General features: G+C 37.4%; 1 protein-coding gene across 1 annotated transcript in view; it reads left to right on the forward strand.

Moving 5' to 3' along the window:
• Positions 1-17,763, forward strand: part of ABCA13 (ATP binding cassette subfamily A member 13) — a 179,713-nt gene that overhangs the window by 51,228 nt on the left and 110,722 nt on the right. Inside the window, exons 21-27 of the mRNA XM_042048864.1 lie at positions 3,114-3,227; positions 3,821-3,911; positions 11,043-11,219; positions 12,949-13,249; positions 14,097-14,211; positions 15,412-15,741; positions 16,676-16,745. Coding sequence (XP_041904798.1) covers positions 3,114-3,227; positions 3,821-3,911; positions 11,043-11,219; positions 12,949-13,249; positions 14,097-14,211; positions 15,412-15,741; positions 16,676-16,745 — 1,198 coding nt within the window. The remainder of the gene's footprint in view (positions 1-3,113; positions 3,228-3,820; positions 3,912-11,042; positions 11,220-12,948; positions 13,250-14,096; positions 14,212-15,411; positions 15,742-16,675; positions 16,746-17,763) is intronic.

Genomic DNA, 17,763 nt, shown 5'->3' on the forward strand with positions numbered 1-17,763 from the left:
ATTCAGAAATCTGTATAAATACACTCTTTCCCCTCTTCCCAGTCCTGCAAATCTAACAAGCAGTTATGAATGGGGATCTGTTTATGTGTAAATATGAAAGTAGTGGGAAATTTTCTTCTCTGGTTTTATTACAAAAATCTTCCAGCTGTTCCTTGAACAGAAACAAAAGTTTAAATTCAAAATATTGTCCCCAGTGTCTCAAACGTGGCTACTAAACCCCAACCCTGTAGCCTTTACAAGCCTGATCTCCTACTGAAATTGGAACAGTTCTAGTTTCCTTCAGAGTGTGTGGCTACATGTCATCTATTTACTAGAAGAAAGAAGTAGCAGATTACAGCTTTGAAGAACACTGATGTTTGTATACTCTAACATATTCTCTAAGATTTCCACATGGACTATTAAATTTGAGACTGTGTAATTGACCTTTCTTCGATAAATTGTGAGGTTGCTGGGTTCGAGTTTCAGAGACGGCAGCAGTTCTACTGTGTGGAGTAATGGTGATAGTCACAGAAACAGGCTGTGGTGATGACTGAGGGTAAAACAGTTCAGTGCCCTATGGCATCCAGGAACTCAGAGGCCACATGTGACGTCTTTGATCTTTGCCTTCACAAAACTTTTTTGCCACTGATGAACTGATCTTATGAAGTATTTCCTATTTCAGAAGATTCTCAGAGTTGATCTTATATTCAGCACTCATGTTAGAAGAACCTTCTGCTGTTTCCAAAAACTTTGGGGTCAGGCTTGCCAGGACTTTACCACTATAATTTGTCCACTTGCTTTTCAGGTTATATGAATTCCTAGTATTTATTGTTCCTTTGGTGAGTTCTGCATCAAGCACTTCTTCCTCACTTGCTTTTTATTCCACTTCAGACTGCGGCACCTTCTATTTTAATATTTTGTGGTTTTATCTCCCAGCTGTAATTATTTATATTCTCTATTTACTACTACGCTTTATTTTAATTTATTATTAGTATAAAAAAATTTAAAACTTACTTAGATTTCAGAATTATTAGTCTGCAATCCTCTGGTTCCCCTAGCATCTTTACACATATTTTTGCATTTGTTATTTTCCACTTCCCTCATGACAAGGGAGTTTTAATCAGGAGGTTACACTACACTGAGTAGTTCAGCTATTTAATCCTCGAGTGCTTTTGAAATTCTTCACTGGACATTATCTTTTCCTGGAAATTACTTATTGTCAATTTTTTTTAAGTTGTGCTTAAGTTTTTTTTGTGTTAAGTTTTTTTTAAGTTTTACTGTGCACGTTTATTTTTTACTGCTGCTCTGATTAGAGACAGATTGTCCAAAGTGTTCTGCATGTGGAAGGCTTCTGACTCAGGAACTTCCCAAATGCCTGCTGTCATGAATGAAAAAGCAAAAAACACTTTTAAACTAACTCCTCATTTTGCTTTTTTTTGCCTAAGGTTTTGGGTTTTTTTTTCTTATTTGGATGTAACCTTCCTTTGAAAGGAAGTTTTCTAGTGGCTTCCTGCTTTGTATTGTGTGTATATATATATGTGGTCTTCCTCAAATCTTTTTTTGATAAGCAGTAGGTATTTGTTCAGTTTCCTCTATGGTGCCTTAAACTCTGTACCTCCTGCACACAACTTAACCACTTTGCTGCTTTTAATTTCTTTGAAATAAGTGTTTACATTACAGAAAGTTCACCTTTTCCAAAAATCCATGCTGCTGCTGTTTTTTTAGTTTCTTGTGTAAGGCAGTTGAATACAAACACATTATAGTTACTGTAGCTCTTTGAAAGCAATTTCAGCACAAAAATTATTCCTTTGTGCTGCTCAGAATCAAGTCAAGAAGCACTAAGATCTACAGAGCCCAAATCTTACAAGCTGCTTGATACAGTAGTTTCTAGTGGTGTCTGAAAGTTTGATCTCCTTGTGTTCTGGTGTGACCTGTGGTTGCTCTGTCCTAGGGAGAAAGCAATCTCTGAGACTGGCTGCTTGCTACCCTTGCAGCCTTCCTGGTCTCCTTCATCTTGTCACCATCATGCCTGGTTTGTGGGTTTCAATCCATGAGGTTTCTGTGTTGCTTCTGATGGGAAGAACTTGTTTAGTCTATTTGACAGCAGATTTAGTTTAACATTTAGGATCACTTTCTCTTTAACCTTAATGAATTCCATTCTTTGAAGTGGAATAGGGATTCTCATAGAAATTAAATGTGTAATGTTTTTCAGGGAAACAAAATTACATGTAAGGTCTCTTTGGGGCCTTCTGTGTTATAAAGAGGAAAAAAGAGCCACCAGAAGTTGTTTTTTCATGTTGTGCTAAGAGTGGGATTTTGAAAAAGGCACTTAAAATACTATGGCAGAAATTTTATACTTTCAATGGGAATTATTGCAAAAAGTGTGGTCCCAAACTAGAGTTTACAACTCACTGCAGACACTCTTTGCTGGAAAATGTCAACAATTTTTACCATAACAACCATGCTGGATTGTTCTTAAATGCACTCCTGTGACTGATAACAGCAATTTAAACAAAAAGATGCCACAATATTTTCTAGTCTTGAGTATACTTGTGAGCTGTTTAAAACAGGCTGGAAAAAAAAAAATTCCGCTTGTTTGCTAAGAGAGAAATTGTAACCTATGTTTGACTGGGACAGAAAATGTTTTGCTTTACTCAAGTCTTTCCCTGTGAGAGTATTTTGAAACAGATTTATTGATCAGTTGAATTTATTGTCCAAGCTGTTCTTCCAAATTTCATTTTTATTATGTATTCAGTCGAACTAGTTTGAATAAAAGACCCACAACTGAAAGGCTTTCTTTTGAATATGTCCTAACTGTATTTCTTTTTCTGTCTTTCTGAAGCACCCCCATGGTACTCTCTGTGAAAGAGACACTATAAAATAAAGAAGTCTTTATGATACTTCAGGTGGAAAACATGCAGAGCACAGGAAAACTTTGGTTTGCTTGGTATTGAAAAAGATGCTTTTAATTTCTTAAGTAAAAAAAAAAGAAGAGAACGGGTATTCTTACTGCTGTTTATCCAAATGAAATGGAAAGGAGTTGCAGAAGATCTAAAGTGTACCAGTTTTTTCTGTTTCTTAAGATTTACTGTGCATGTTTCACTTCATTTGTTTCCCTGCATTCTTTTTCCCAGGCTAATTTCACTTTTGGTTTTGTGGAAAACTTGAAGACTTATTCTGAGACATGGCTTAGGATGTCTGAGGTCTTCAAAACCAGTGGAAATGTTCTCACAGTTTCACGACTGCAGGTTGGTGAGCTGTGGGAAATCTATCTATTTTCCAACTTTTTGCTGTGTGATCTAGACAGTATTTCTATACACGTAAAACCACACATATATCTGACTTCAGGTTTAAAAACAGCTGAAAAAGAGGCAGATTAGCTTTAGGTTATGAACCTATAGCCTGATGCTGAGAAACTTCTGATGTAAAAATAATTAAAAGCAATGTTGCCTCACTATCTCCAGTATCACTCCAGTATCACTGAACAACAAGGGAAATAACATGGTTTTGGTACTTGTTTGTTCATTGCTTATATTTGCCAGCAAAATGTGAAACTGATTAAAAAAACTGATGAGGGAAATATTGACTATAAAATAAAAAAGGCATTCTTGTGTCTTCCCCTGTGACCTCTCCTAAATCCCTTTCCCACCCCCTGCCATTTATTTGAAAGGTGTGGTGTTAACCTGTTAAGAGGGAAAGACCGAAGACATGGAGAGGCTAAATGACTTCTCCAGTGTTATGCAGGAAATCTTGGTAATGGAACTGAACATTAATGCATATGTATATTTTGTATATTTAGAGAAGGTAAACTTGAGGTAACATCTATCACTTTTCGTTTTAGGAAGCACTTCAAAACAATTTCATAAAGCATTTCATAGAAAGTAATTTGGATATCAACATGGAAAAACTCCTTAAAAAAATGCAAGCATATGGTACGTATATGAAAGTACATGTAATGATTAGCCCTGTTAGACTTCAATTTAGAACTACATTTAGTTGAAATTGAATATTTTACCTGTCTCCGGGATACTTAAGCAAAGTAATAAGAGACTTTACGCTCTTGAGTTAGTCTCAATTGTAATTGTCTTTTTTCTTTTGGGTGACTGGATAGTTTGAATTTCAAATATTAAAACAATATTGGTAACAAGTCAGAAGTGGCAAAGTGTCATGGGAGAGTCCAAACATATCATCTATACTTAAAAGGAGTGAAGGGAGATATAAACCCAGTAGCCACAGTTCCATTAGGTAGAAGTATATTTTTGTAGTACGTTTTGAAGGAAATAAATAGAAAATGAGATTGGATAGAGTGTGTTTGATCAAGAAGTCTCTGTGGGTTTTTTTCTTCATTTATTCAGAATAGGTTGAGTGTGGTGCCCTTGAGCCTCAGAAAAGCCTGAGAGGGTTATAACCAGGGAGCTGCATTGTCAATAGGAAGCAACCAGGGTCAGTCCCAGCCCTGGGATAGCCCAGTGGGGCCGTGGGGATGATGCTGAGGGCAGAATATCAACCTGTGGGAAGCAGTGCGGGCCCAGGTCCATGCCCAGGTCCAGAACCAGGTGTGTAGTGGTGGGAGCTGCAACCTGGAGCAGGCCCAGGCCCAGCTCTGTGCAGCTCTGTTGGAAAGAAGTGGCCCTGATTCATGGGTCTGCATGGGTCTGCCCAGCAGCCTCCCCCTGGGCACAGCCATCCCTGGCTGGCCCCTTTCTGCGTTGGTAGTGAACCCTGGCAGTCAAACAGAGAGCCTCCAGGGTTAGATAGATAGCCCAAGGAGAATGTTTCTTAATGGAGAAGAAGGGAAGCTATTATTTTGACTAATTTGGGATATTCAAGGATTTAAGTAGGAGAAGAGAAAGGATTATGCTGTAAAATTAAGTTACTTAACTATTTTATACGACTTTGATAATTGAAAAAAGTTCAGTATGTCCAGCTGTCAGTAAGGTAGGTGCACGATCATTAAAATGCTTGCTAGCATGTGCCAGAAGGAAAAGTTTGTACTGAAGCAGAGTCCAATGTCATTTAAGAAAAGTTCATGATTTTGACGCTCAGAAAGAGGGAAAAGTGGGATAAAACGCAGTAACAGACAGTACGACATCATGGACAAAGGGAGCAGGGTACTTCCTAGAGGAGGATTGTGGTAGAAAGGACAGATCTGTGTGGTTTCAGTCAGTGGTGTTAGGAAAATTATGAGCCAGACACGAATCTCTTCCAGTCACTTTCTGGAGGAGGGCAGTGATGAGCTCTCAGGCACCCCCACAGAGGGACTTTGTGACCCTCATTGCTTTGAAAAAATGGACTTTACAGAAATACAGGTCATTAAGTCTGCTTTACAGTCAAAGAATTAAGAGTACCGCTAAAATAAATAAAGTGTACCTGAAGTACAGCTTTTATTGGTTTTCAGTATCTGCCTCTAGGCAGGAGATGGACAAAATCCATGGAAACTCTTGAGAGCTTGTAAATTAAGTGTGTTCTCAGTCTTAAGTTGTACTGCTGCCCAGAGCTGGTACGGTGTTTTGGTTTGACTCTGGCTCAATGCCAGACACCCATGAGAGTTGCTCGCTCACCCGCCCCTGACACAACTGGGTAGAGGAGAGAAAAAAATTAACAAAGGGTTCATGAGTTAAGGACTGGCAGAAATAATTTTTCGGGGGAGCCTGAGTGCTGGAGAGCTAGCCAGAGTAATGACACATACACCGATATGATTTGAGCATCGTTCTCCCGTTATTGTTTACCTACACAAGCTTGTATCTACTTTTGCAAAGATTCACACCCACTCCCTCTAGACGGCCTCTAATCCGTGGGGGAGCCGACCAGTGTATTGCTTTGCCAAGGACTTCCAGGGCTGCCTGCAGCCAGGTGCTTTCCAGGCTTGGCTGCAGCCAGGGGCCAGTTCAGGGGATTTTCCTCAGCAACCCTGAGTTGTCCAATTTTTCCAGGGGTATCATATGCCCCTGTTCCACAAGGAATCCCTCTACAATAATTCAAGCGCAAAACAGGCTCAACTTAAGGTTTCAAAGTGAATTTATTACTAACTAAGAGTCAAAGGAGGATAGTGAGAAGTAAAATAAGTCCTTAGAACACCTTCCCCCCCCCAGCCCCTCCCTCCTTCTCACCGACAGCACAGGGAGACAGGGCATTTGGTCAGTTCATCACCGAATTTCCTCCCACTGCTCCGGGAGAGGAGTCTTCTCCTGTGGGCCGTGGGGTCCCTCCCACAGGAGGCAGTTCTCCCTGAACCTCTCTGACATTGGTCCACTCTCAGGAGCAGCAGCCACATCGCACCTCCTGTAGCATGAGCCCCTCCCACGGGCACACAGTCGTCCCAAAAGTGCTGCGCTGCGGGTCTCTCTTTCCACGGGGTGCAGTCCTCGAAGGAAAGGCTGCTTCAGCCTGGAAGCAAGGGCTGTCTCTCTCCACTGGGTCTCCCACTGGATCACAGCTCCCTCCAGACATCCACCCGCTCCGGCATGGGCACCTCCCCCACAGGCTGCGGGTGGATCTCTGCATCGCCCTTGGATCCCCATGGGCTGCAGGGGCACAGCTGCTTCACCATGGTCTTCACCACAGCCTGCAGAGGAATCTCGGCTCTGGCACCTGGAGCACCTCCTCCCCCTCCTTCTTCACTGACCTTGGTATCTCCATGTTGTTTTTCCTCACATGTTCTCACCTCCTCCTCTTTGACTGGAAGAAAAACTGTGTGACTTTATTTTGATTTTCTTCTTAAATATGTCATCATAGAGGCATTACCAGTCTCTCTCATTGGCCCAGGTTTGGCCACCAGCATGTCCCCCTTCAGAGCCATCAGGGATTTGCTCTGCTGGACATGGTGGGAACTTCCAGGACCTTCTCAGAGGAGTGACTTCTGTGGCCCCTCAGCTACCAAAAACCAGGCTGTGCCAAACCAATACATACAGTCATGGTTGGTGTGAGCTGGTGTGGCTTTTCTTTTGCAGACAGGTTGTGAGATTTAGTTGAAATTGGCCTTGGTTTGAAGGCTTTGTTTGAAGACTTGGGCTGGCTGTGCACTCTTTCATTAAGAAAAATGGCAAATGGCATCTGGAATTCAAACTGGAAAGAATCCGTGTTCCATGTCCTCCTTAGGCAAGCGAATCAAATTTGAATCTACTTTCTCTTCAGATGATTTTCTTAACCAGTGAACTGCTGGCTTGTCTGGGTTGGGCAAAGCTCACCCCTCAAGGTGAAGATGGATCATAATACAGCTAAAAACCGAAGCCTGCAGAAACACAATATTGGAAAGATAGGATGTAGGAAAGAGCAAGTCTCTAAAACTGCAGGGCCTGCTGGAAACAGCTGTCTCAATCTATCAGTTGAGTAATAACTGGATTTGGTTTCTGAGGACCTAACACTGAGAACTACACGAGAGGTTACGGACAAACCAGATTCCATTAAATAGTTGTCATGATCTCTGGAATTATCAGATCCATCCTCAATGATGCCGACAACATCACAGAAATCTGTACCTGTGTTTCTCAAGCTTTTTAACAGAACTAAGGAGATTCGATAATATGCAATAAATGGTTTATAGTTTGAATAGTCAAGACAGAATATGATTTAAGTGGAGTGGGTTATGAAACTAGAATTTCCTTATTTTAAGGGAATACAGTTGACGAAATTAACATCATATAAAAACTGAAAATCAATATGGGCTATAGATCACAAGAGCTTTTATGCCTTTGTGAAACTGATCTCTCCAAAGTGCCAGAGCACTCCTCTGCATTTACACGTTGATTATACTTCTTTGTATAGATTCACTTGGTCATTTTACTTCTTGAAAAATGATATGCACTCTTATTTTTATCTTAGTCTGTATATTTTTTGTTCATTTTATTAGTCCATAATAATGTGTAATTTAACTGTAAACCTCTGTTCTTCTGTTTGTTTTTTAAGAAATTTCATTAATCTTATATTGCATCAGCTGTTTAGTCCTGTAATTACCTAGGTTGCATTAAATTAAAGTCTTGAATATATCCATATGTTACTGGTTTTACCACTCACAATCTTTTTTTTTATCCAAAACTCCAGTTTTCTAAAATCTCCTGATCTCTGTGATTGTCTTCTAACTAAAGCAAATATTCCCTTCTTTTGTCACATCTTCACTCTCATTCAGCTGACTTCTAATTGTCCTCAAATACAAGTTGCTTGTATTTGTATCTTTTTTAATTTCTCTGCAATGGTATAAAAATTTTAACAGACTTAGTGACGTTATTCTCCCTGCTACTCCTGCTATAAAGTGTCATGGACAGAGTGGATAGATGTAGAACTCTTCCAAACTCTATAAAATCATCATGCTGCAAGACCTCGCAAAGTTATCAATTTCTAAACATGTTTAACAGGGTTACTGTGTCAGATTTACTCATGTGGAGCAAGGTAAATATTTAGCTGAGGGGTGAAAAGCTTGTGGTTTTCTTTTAAAGCCCTTTGCTTCCTAAGCTAGCTGTGTGTGGGCAAGACAATTATTTTCCTCTATGCTTGCTTTGCAGCCCAGCAACTTGGAATAATTTTCTACCAACTTTACATAAACCCTATTCCACTAGTACTTGTGAGCTCCTTGCTGAGCACAGTCCTTAAAAACCTTCAGGAAGGCACTGGAAGGCATTTGTGCTGCAAGCTCCTCTTTTAAAATCTTACTTGCTGAATGTCTCTCTCATCCTTCTGCAATTTCTTCCAGATGTGAAGTTTTTTTTTCACTATCAAGGACTCTCCCTTAGAGAGGGCTGCATACGACTCAGTATACAACAGCTAGGGTGATGAAAAAATAAAACCAAAACAAGCATCTTTCTTTTGTGCTACCCCTCTGCTGCCCACACTGTAATGAAGTAGTTTTGTGTGTATTTAGAAGGCAGGAAACAAATAGCTGTAATGTCATCACTGAAAACTGTGCCACCACCCAAATCTTCTGATAACTAAAAACTTCCTTCTAATTTTTGACCTAAATTTATTTATTCCTGATTTATTCAAATTTATTTTTCAAGCAACTTTTTATTTTACTTAAATAGCACTTCTACCCAAAGGTTTTACATAAACCATTTATATTTCCTTCCAGTTACTTAATAATAGGTTAAACCAGCTGAGTGGAAGATGAGGGCTGACTTGGTTTTTAACAAAATATAAAGATAATAGTGAACACAGATTTGCCATGTTTTTCATTCATAATTGCTACATTTATAAATGAGAAAGAACCAAGGTCATCAATTCTATAGATCTTGATTTTAAAACTTTCATGTAGATGGCATTTTTTCATATATGTGTTTCCACGAGAAATATTTAGGTATACCACACTCCAAGCCAACACCAATATAGGTGTTATTTCTTATGCTAAAATATTCAACAATTTAACTCATGAGAGAAGCTTTATTTAGCTAATTATTGATTTCAAATTAAGGTCTTGTGTGTATATATATCACTGAATGATAGAATGCTTTCAGTAGGAGGGGACCTTAAGGATGATCTAGTTCCAGCCCCTCTGCCGTGGGGCCACCTTCCGCTAGACCAGGTGGCTCAGAGCCCCATCCAGCGTGGCCTTGAACACTTTCAGGCTTGGGGCATTCACAACTTCTCTGGGCAACCCGTTCCAACCTAAACCTACTCTCCTACAGTTTAAAGCCATTGCCTCTTATCCCCTTGCTATACATCTGCCCTTGTAAAAAGTCCTCTCCACCTTTTTTGTAGGCCCCCTTCAGGTACTGGACGGCCACAATAAGATCTGGAAGGTGCTATGGTGTCTGTCTGGAGCCTTCTCTTCTCCAGGTTGAACAACCCCAACCCTCTCAGCCTGTCTTCATACAGAAGAAAGTATATTGGGCTACATATAATTACATATACCTATATAAAAATATATACGAAAACTTAACCCTATCACTTGGGCTTAATATTAGGAATATTCTCTTCTCTCTAATGCTGTAAAAGAAGGAGCAGCATAGGTGTTTCCTTTATTGTCCTCCTCAAGGATAGTCATAAATAAGACATGTATCATCTCTATTCAGTTCTGGTTTCTCTCAACATATGAATTCACCCTGTCACTGTTTGCCCAGCTGTTGGACTCTAGACTGTCAGTTCCTCTACTTTTTCTCCTTGTGCACTTTACCCTTTCTCACTGTCAATCATGCCTCTTCTTCCGACTGTTTCATACATTTTCCACTTATCTGCCTTCTTATTGTAATATTTCCTGTGCTGATGCTGAGTAACATCTATGATCCAGCATTTGTCCGTCACCACTGTCATCATAGGAGGTCATCACCTATTCTTTTTAAAGGCTGTATCTTCAAGTGAGTCTTGAAAAATTTAAGATGGAAAATTGTGTTGGATGTTTTATACATGTTTTATAGCATTGCTTACTACCTGAGAAATTCAGATGCTTTCATCAAATCCAGATGAGTTAAGATTCTTTCTAGATCATGCTATCCTTCTGGTCATTCTCTCAAACATAAGGATATAGCATTATCCCTACATTCTTTACCAATAGAGGGAGATCTGAATTCCTCCAAAGGTTAAGTGTTTTTTTGCAAACCAGGTTTTGGTTGAGGCATATGTTCATCCTGGATCCATGGATAAGTGAAAATGTAGAGATTATTAGACCTTTTTCAGATGCTTTTAGACGTAGGACTCCTGTTAAAATGCTTATGCTCTACAGAGCATGGTTCTTGAAATATTCACAGTGTCAAGGACAAAAGAACTCGGTAAGATGTTACCAAATGAGAGATAAATATATGTTGTGATGTCTGAAGTACAGTAATTCCTTGTATTTGTGTGAGTGAGTAATTATGGAAATGTATGAAAATGTTAGAAGTCCTACAGTTTCATGGGTGTGGTCTCTTTCTAGAACTTTGCTAGAATCTGTTACTTTTTTGTTCCTCTGAAGTTGAAGGAAAGCGCAGCTGAGGGCTTGTAAAAGCCACTGGAACATGAACTGCACTTCCACAAGTTCACACTAAAATTTCTGTATTTTTTAAAATTCTTTTTTTTTTCAATACAATGTGCAAGTGACAACACACCTTTCTGTTCTGATCATTGAAACTAAGCAAGTCCAATTTGTTTCCTCATCTTAGAAGCGATGATGAACAAGATGCTTAACAGCTCAGCAAGTAAACAGATTGACCTGTTGACACAGCTTGTAGTAAATATCTCTCCCTGTGTGTTACTGGACCGTTTCCAGCCTTTTGACTCTGTTGAGAAATTGGAGGAGAAGGCTCATGAACTCATGCAGGAAAACAATCTTTTGGCTAGTAAGTACCTTATGTAAAATGTATTTTTACAGAAAACTTCAGACTTTGTAGTTGTTGTCTGTGTTTATTGATAGGGTAGGTTAAGGTAACACAGTTTCAAAGCATGCACTAAATAACATAAAATTCAGTCACATTAAAGCACATTTGAATGCTCTAATGTAAGCTGGAAAGACTAATTACATTGTTTTAACTGGGGAATGGCCAAATTAATCATTGAAGTTTCTTATTTCTAACAAAATATTTAAAAGAATGATCATAAATATTTGAAGAAGAAAAAGATGAAAAAATGTGGAATACTGAAGAAAATTAACAAAATGACAAGATTATCTAGTTTATCTAGTTTACACCCTTTAAAAATTTAGTTTTTATATTCTTGACTTTTCAAAAAGGAGGAAAGAGAGGGGTTTTGGTAAGATTTACTGTTAAACCAACGCCTCAGAGAAATTAGTTTGTTTATTCAGAATAAATAAATTCTTAAGGAATTTCTTTTCTTGCCTGGGATTAAATTGTCTCTCTTTTTCCTGTATTATGTACTTATTGCTGATAATCAATTAATTTTACAAAAGATTTAAAAAGGCAAGAAATTTCCTTGAAATTTTCCTTTCTTCAAAGAAAGAAATGGACAGATAAATCTTGGCCCTCAGAAAATTGAATTATAAAATTCTAGATCCATTTTGCTTCCATTTACCTAGGGAAGGGTCATATGCTAATATAAGCCAAGACATTTCTTGTGAGTATTTTTCAGTACTGTGACCTTATTATCTCTTCACATTATTAGAGAGAGAGAAGATGGCATTTTAAGGAACCTAATGTGTCCAACATGTCAATGTTACATGCTCTGATGTGGGCATACATTCCTCTCCATACAAGGATGTTAAACTGGAATGGAATTTCCCTTTCTTTGTTTATGGTCTTCAGAGCCTTCGTAGCCTCATGGAATGTCTTAGAAAATCAACTGTTTGTGTAAATGGGAAAATGAGATTGGCCAGTTGAAAGAAAAAAGCTTTGCAGTAAAGTATTCTATCTTTTATTAGCTTTCGGATGGTAGGTAAGATATCTCTCCCTTTTACTAAGGAAGAAAAGGGCAACATTTTGCATCTATGCAGAAGTCCTAAAACGTCTGGGTCACCCTAAAAGAGAGCACAAGCAGTTTCATGTATTTGGCTTAATCTTTATGAAAGCTGCGTATTAAGCTTTCATCTGTTTGGTAGGGTTTTTTTTTCCTTTATACAGAGCTAAAGAAAACAAACATACAAATTCTGCTGTGCTAAACTAGAAGTTTTGCAATTGACTTGAAAATTATTATCAGAGTAAATTTTAGTGGGTTGGTATGTTTTCTTTGTCATCTACTTATGAAAGTTGCTATCCTTTGATGGACAAATTTTATGGCTGCTGCTTTTGCTGTGGAACTGATATCAGTCCCCCAAAAAGGGTGAAAAGTGGATGCAAAGAGAAAACTGCAGTTCAAAAAAAGACAAATCACCTCAAATAAAAATGATTCTTACAAACCCATTTATCATGTGAATAAACTTTTACATTTCTCATTCATGTATGTAAAAAATGGGTCTCTGAAACCTGCCATTTTTGGGCTTGGGATCAAGAAAGTTTGGAGGCCTGCCCCGGCAGATGAATGTATTCTATATCATATGGTAATTAGCCATGAATTAGCTATGGAAATAGCATAAATTATATAAACTTAGTTATGAAACTTCCCTTTTTCTTGTGTCAGGTATCATCTTCTATACGCCAGAGGACAAGAATCAAGATTCTAGCAATCTCCTTCCAAGACACATTTCATATACAATTAGAACTAGTGTTCTCTACAGCATGAGAACAGATTTGATTAAAAACCCAACATGGAAATCCCATCCCCACAAGTTGCCAGCTGATGGGTTTAAATACAACCATGTCTTTATTCCTCTTCAAGACATGATTGAAAGGGCAATTATTTCAGCACAGACTGGGACAGACACCTCAGAGACAGCAATTCAGGTGCAAGCCATGCCTTACCCTTGTCATACCAGTGATCTGTAAGTAAACTTTCAGCTTTTTAATTTGATGTATTATCCTTATTAGATTAGTTCTAGAGAACTTGGGATCCTACTAGGTTACCACTCTTTAGTGGGAGAATGTGTATCTCTGCACAGGATTAAACAAGTACATCCAGTACCAGAGTATTACAGCATAGCAAATATTGTCTAACAGCTGTGTTTAACATAACACGTTATACAATGTTTGTCTGGAAAATGACCCCTTACAAAATGTTTGCAGCCATAATATGGAGTAGTCTGCTGGACAGAGGCTGTGTCAACATAGTGTGCAATTAACTTAGATTATTCTAAGAGATCCCTTTTAAATCCTTAGTAGTCCTGTACACAAACATTAAATTGGTCCCTTCAAGGGTGAAGTTGATGAAGCAAAAGTGTAGGGTTGTTCTCTGTAAAACTATCAAAACATCCCAACTATTAGATTTTAAGATTAGTCACTGGTAATAAATTTGTTAAAATGGAATAAAAATTGACTGGGTCATGTTATTTCTCATTGTCCAAATATATTACTTTGCCATCAGCACAAATCTGAATTTTGTTTGACTTTGAATGGAGCCCTAAAGAGTAATTATATCAGTTGTATTGTTTTAAATACTAATATATATATAATAATATATATATGTAGCACCAATACATACATTTAGCTTATTACATAAAAAATAATTTTAGAAAGTAATTCTAAACCAGAACAGGAATAAATCTTATTGTTCATATCAGTTCTTATTTTGTGCATACTTTGAGAACAGTTCCAGTATTAACCTATTAACATTCTGCTAGGAAACAGTTTACCTTTGAAGGCTGAAAACTCTTCCTATATGTTCTTTCATAGTTTCTTGAACAACATAGGGTTTTTTTTCCCACTTATGATGATGTTAACATGGATGGTTTCAGTTGCTGGCATGGTTCGCAAGCTGGTTTATGAAAGAGAAATTCGTCTTGAAGAGGTAAGAGGCAGATTAACCTCTGAAAAGAAAATTTATTCATATAAGTGCAGTGAAATGCAAAAATTTTGAGGTACTTTTATGTACTCATAATCCAGATGGCTTTATTTTCACTTGTTTCCTCTGGGCAGTAGGTTCTAGTTCTAGCTGTCAACTCAGATTCACAACATTGTTTGAACATCAGTATGCAAATATTGTCCATGAGAGAAAAAGCAACAAGCAAAAGTTGAAGCTGGAAAGTGTTATTTGGGAAGGCCTTGTGATTAGAATGTTTTTTGTTTTGGATCCTTTTTCAGTTTTTGCTCTATGTAGTCTGTAATGATAAAACTGCCTAAACCAAGTTAAGAATTTGTCACGTACTGTGTAATTATCAGAAATATAAGGGAGATGGCATACAAAAGAAAAAAAAAGAGAAACAATTATTTGCTTCTATCAACAGCTAGTCTTCACAGGTGGCAAGTATATGGAAGGACAGGGTCCTTGTGGTACATTTTCTAGAGGGATAAATACACCTTCTCAAGTATTACACTGATTTCACCATATTAGCAGAATTACTGCTTGAGTAAGATTTTTAATGTGGGGAATAATTGAGGAGTTATCTAATTTATCTAATATTTCTGTTGTAAGATAAAATTTTTTAATGCTTCAAAATATTGAATCAACAATAATAATTTTGATTTGACCTTATGAGAAACACTTCAGAGGTTTTATTCAATTGTATCTAAAAGCAATTTTTTTAAAAAAGATATATACTTCATACCTGGCTAAATTATTATTTGCTGGTAGTACATAAAGATTATAAACTGTATTTTTCTTTCAGAAGAGCAACAGGATGGGAAAAAAAAATTCGTTTATACATTGCTATGGGCATTTTCAGTATGTTTTAGAGTATAAAAAGGCAAACTCCTCACTAGAAGAACCAGTAATCTGACATCTGGTCCTGAAACCCTATGCAAAAGAGGGTTGTGCTGAGCACTATGACTCCTCGTGTTCATGTGTGATGATCTCAGAGGACTGCCCTGCTCAATACTGTGTCTGATCCAGGAGAGAGCACAGGACAAGGGAAAAGAAACAAGAAATTTAAAGGGAAGATAACATCCTTTGGGAAGCTCATAGTGTCTTGATGACAACATGTTTAAAACAGAAAAACAAAAAGAAAGTTGGTTTCCTAACTTTAACTCTCTTTGCTATGTTGTCTTGCAGTATATGAAGACAATGGGTGTGTATCCAGCCATTCATTTCTTTGCTTGGTTTTTGGAGAATGTCATTGTGCTCACAGTAAGCAGCTCTGGTCTGGCCATCATTTTAAAAGCAAGCGGTATCTTTGCTTATAGCAATGGCTTCCTTATCTTCCTTTTTCTCCTGGAATTTGGAGTTACAGTTATCACATTAAGCTATTTTTTGGGGGCATTTTTTAGCAGTGCCGATACAGCAGCTCTGTGTGCCAGCCTTGTCTATATGATCAGCTTTTTACCCTATATAGTTTTGTTGGTCTTGCAGAACCAGCTGAGTTTCACCAGCCAGATTATAATGGTAAATATTTCTTCTTCTTTTCTAACTTTTCCTCTAACTATGCTGTGAATTTCTATAGTTTCAAAACTTTAGACCATAATGTACTTATTTTTTCCCATGTTTCTGTTTGCTTTTGTGATCACTGGAAATAAATCACACTAATAAATCTCCAGCTGAGAAAATATTTGAAGGTAGAAAGGAATGAAAAATAAATTGTCAGGGCAATTTTGTAAACCTACAGAAAATATCAGGGATTTGCATTCCTCATGCTCATGAGTTCTCTTAGTGTCTTGACCTCAAAATATTTGTAACATTAGTGTATTTTCAAGATCAACTGGTGACATGCCGCTTCTCAAAGTCATTATTTGTTTGGAAGAAAACTAGTGATTGATTTTCTGTTAAGTATAATTGGAGAATAGATCAGAAATTTGTCCAGCCATATAATCTGAGGTATATGTTTCTTTGGCATAGGTTCTTTAGGTCCTTTTCTGTTTTTTGTATCCCAAAGGCTGTTGTACGTCTTTGTATTGTCCTAACATACTGTATCCCTGAACGTGACATCAAATATCACCATCATATAATGAAAACCATATTTCACACATTATGGCTTCACTATTTCAAAATAACTCGATAAATTAAGCTGGTGGAATAATTAATACACTATTAAAAAAATGCTCATTTTTTCAGTGTCAGTTGGTCAGATAAAATAATACTTTCCAGTATTAATAACTAGGTCAGTGGAGCTCTGTTAGGTGGAGCAAATACTACTGAGGTTTTTTGGGGGAGTATGATTAAAACATAAAAGGAAATAGCAACCATTAGCCTATGTGGAGGAAAAAAATGTCTGTTTAATTTGTGCTTGCATTTAGTATCACAATATATTTTATTTCATGGAACTTGTTAACAACATGTTTTTATTTGATGTTCACATCCTCTTTCTCCTCTGGTGTTGTAGTGTCTTCTTTCTACAACTGCATTTGGGCAAGGAATATTTTTCATTACATATTTTGAGGGCCAAGAAATAGGTAAGCTCTTTGGTTAGGAGAAAAGCTTTATAATTATTATTTCAAAAACTCCAGTTGGAGATGTTTTTCAATTTGTTCTGAAAAAAATCTCTAACGAGTTAATAAGTTAGATCAAGTTCAGGTACTTAAAGGACTGTAATCCTTTTTTTTTACTATTATGGTGAGATCAATATTGATGACAGCAGATGTTTCGAACTATTGAAAAAGTATCATAATGATACAACTGCTGGTAAGAGTGGAAGAGACAATTGCAGAAAATATTACTTAAATGTCCCACCAGACACTTCATCAAAATGACTCATCTTTACTGAAGGAAGGGAAAAATGTGTTTTGGGAAAAACTACTTTCCTTAACAATTGTAGAAAAAGAATTGTAGAAGCAATACCATGACCCATTGTACTGCAAACAAAGCAGCATTTTCAGTAAAAAAAGTGAAATATTTTAAATAAATTAACGACTTTGTTACTTTTGTTTTTCATTTAGTGGTGTGGTAGCTTTCTGTAGTAGTAGTGTTTGCACCTTCTTTTTTCCTTTCCTGTCTTCTGCAATGTAATAATTTTATGAAGCAATTATTCAGTGAGTTCATTCCTGTTTACCTCTGAAAGTAGTCAATGCACACAATGCTTCTTAGTTAGAATTCACAGATTTAAATTTTCAGATTTAGCATTATAGAAATGACATTAACTTTGTGTAATCCTTTTCTTTAGATCAGCAGAGTGGCTTAAAGCCTGATTCATTGATCAGTGCCCCATTTTGTCAGTGTTGTAGTTCTTTTTCTTTTGCCACATTAAGAGCCAGCTAAAACTTCATAAAAAGCTTTCTACAACAGCTTCTCTACATTTGCCCAGCAGCAGTGTCACCTGCTGTTCTAAACACAGGCTTGTAGAGGCATAGAAATCTATTTCTGTTCATCGGGATTACTGTTATTTACTATGATTTGTTTTGTGCCAGTGCTTAAATACCCAGAAGTGTGTGGTGTTGATGTGTTTGTGATCTTTAATGCTGTACTGATTTAGCT

Source organism: Corvus kubaryi, unplaced genomic scaffold (assembly GCF_017639235.1).
Source record: "Corvus kubaryi isolate FWS band 111438036 unplaced genomic scaffold, C.kubaryi_AGA036_p1.0 68, whole genome shotgun sequence".
NCBI lineage: Eukaryota > Metazoa > Chordata > Aves > Passeriformes > Corvidae > Corvus > Corvus kubaryi.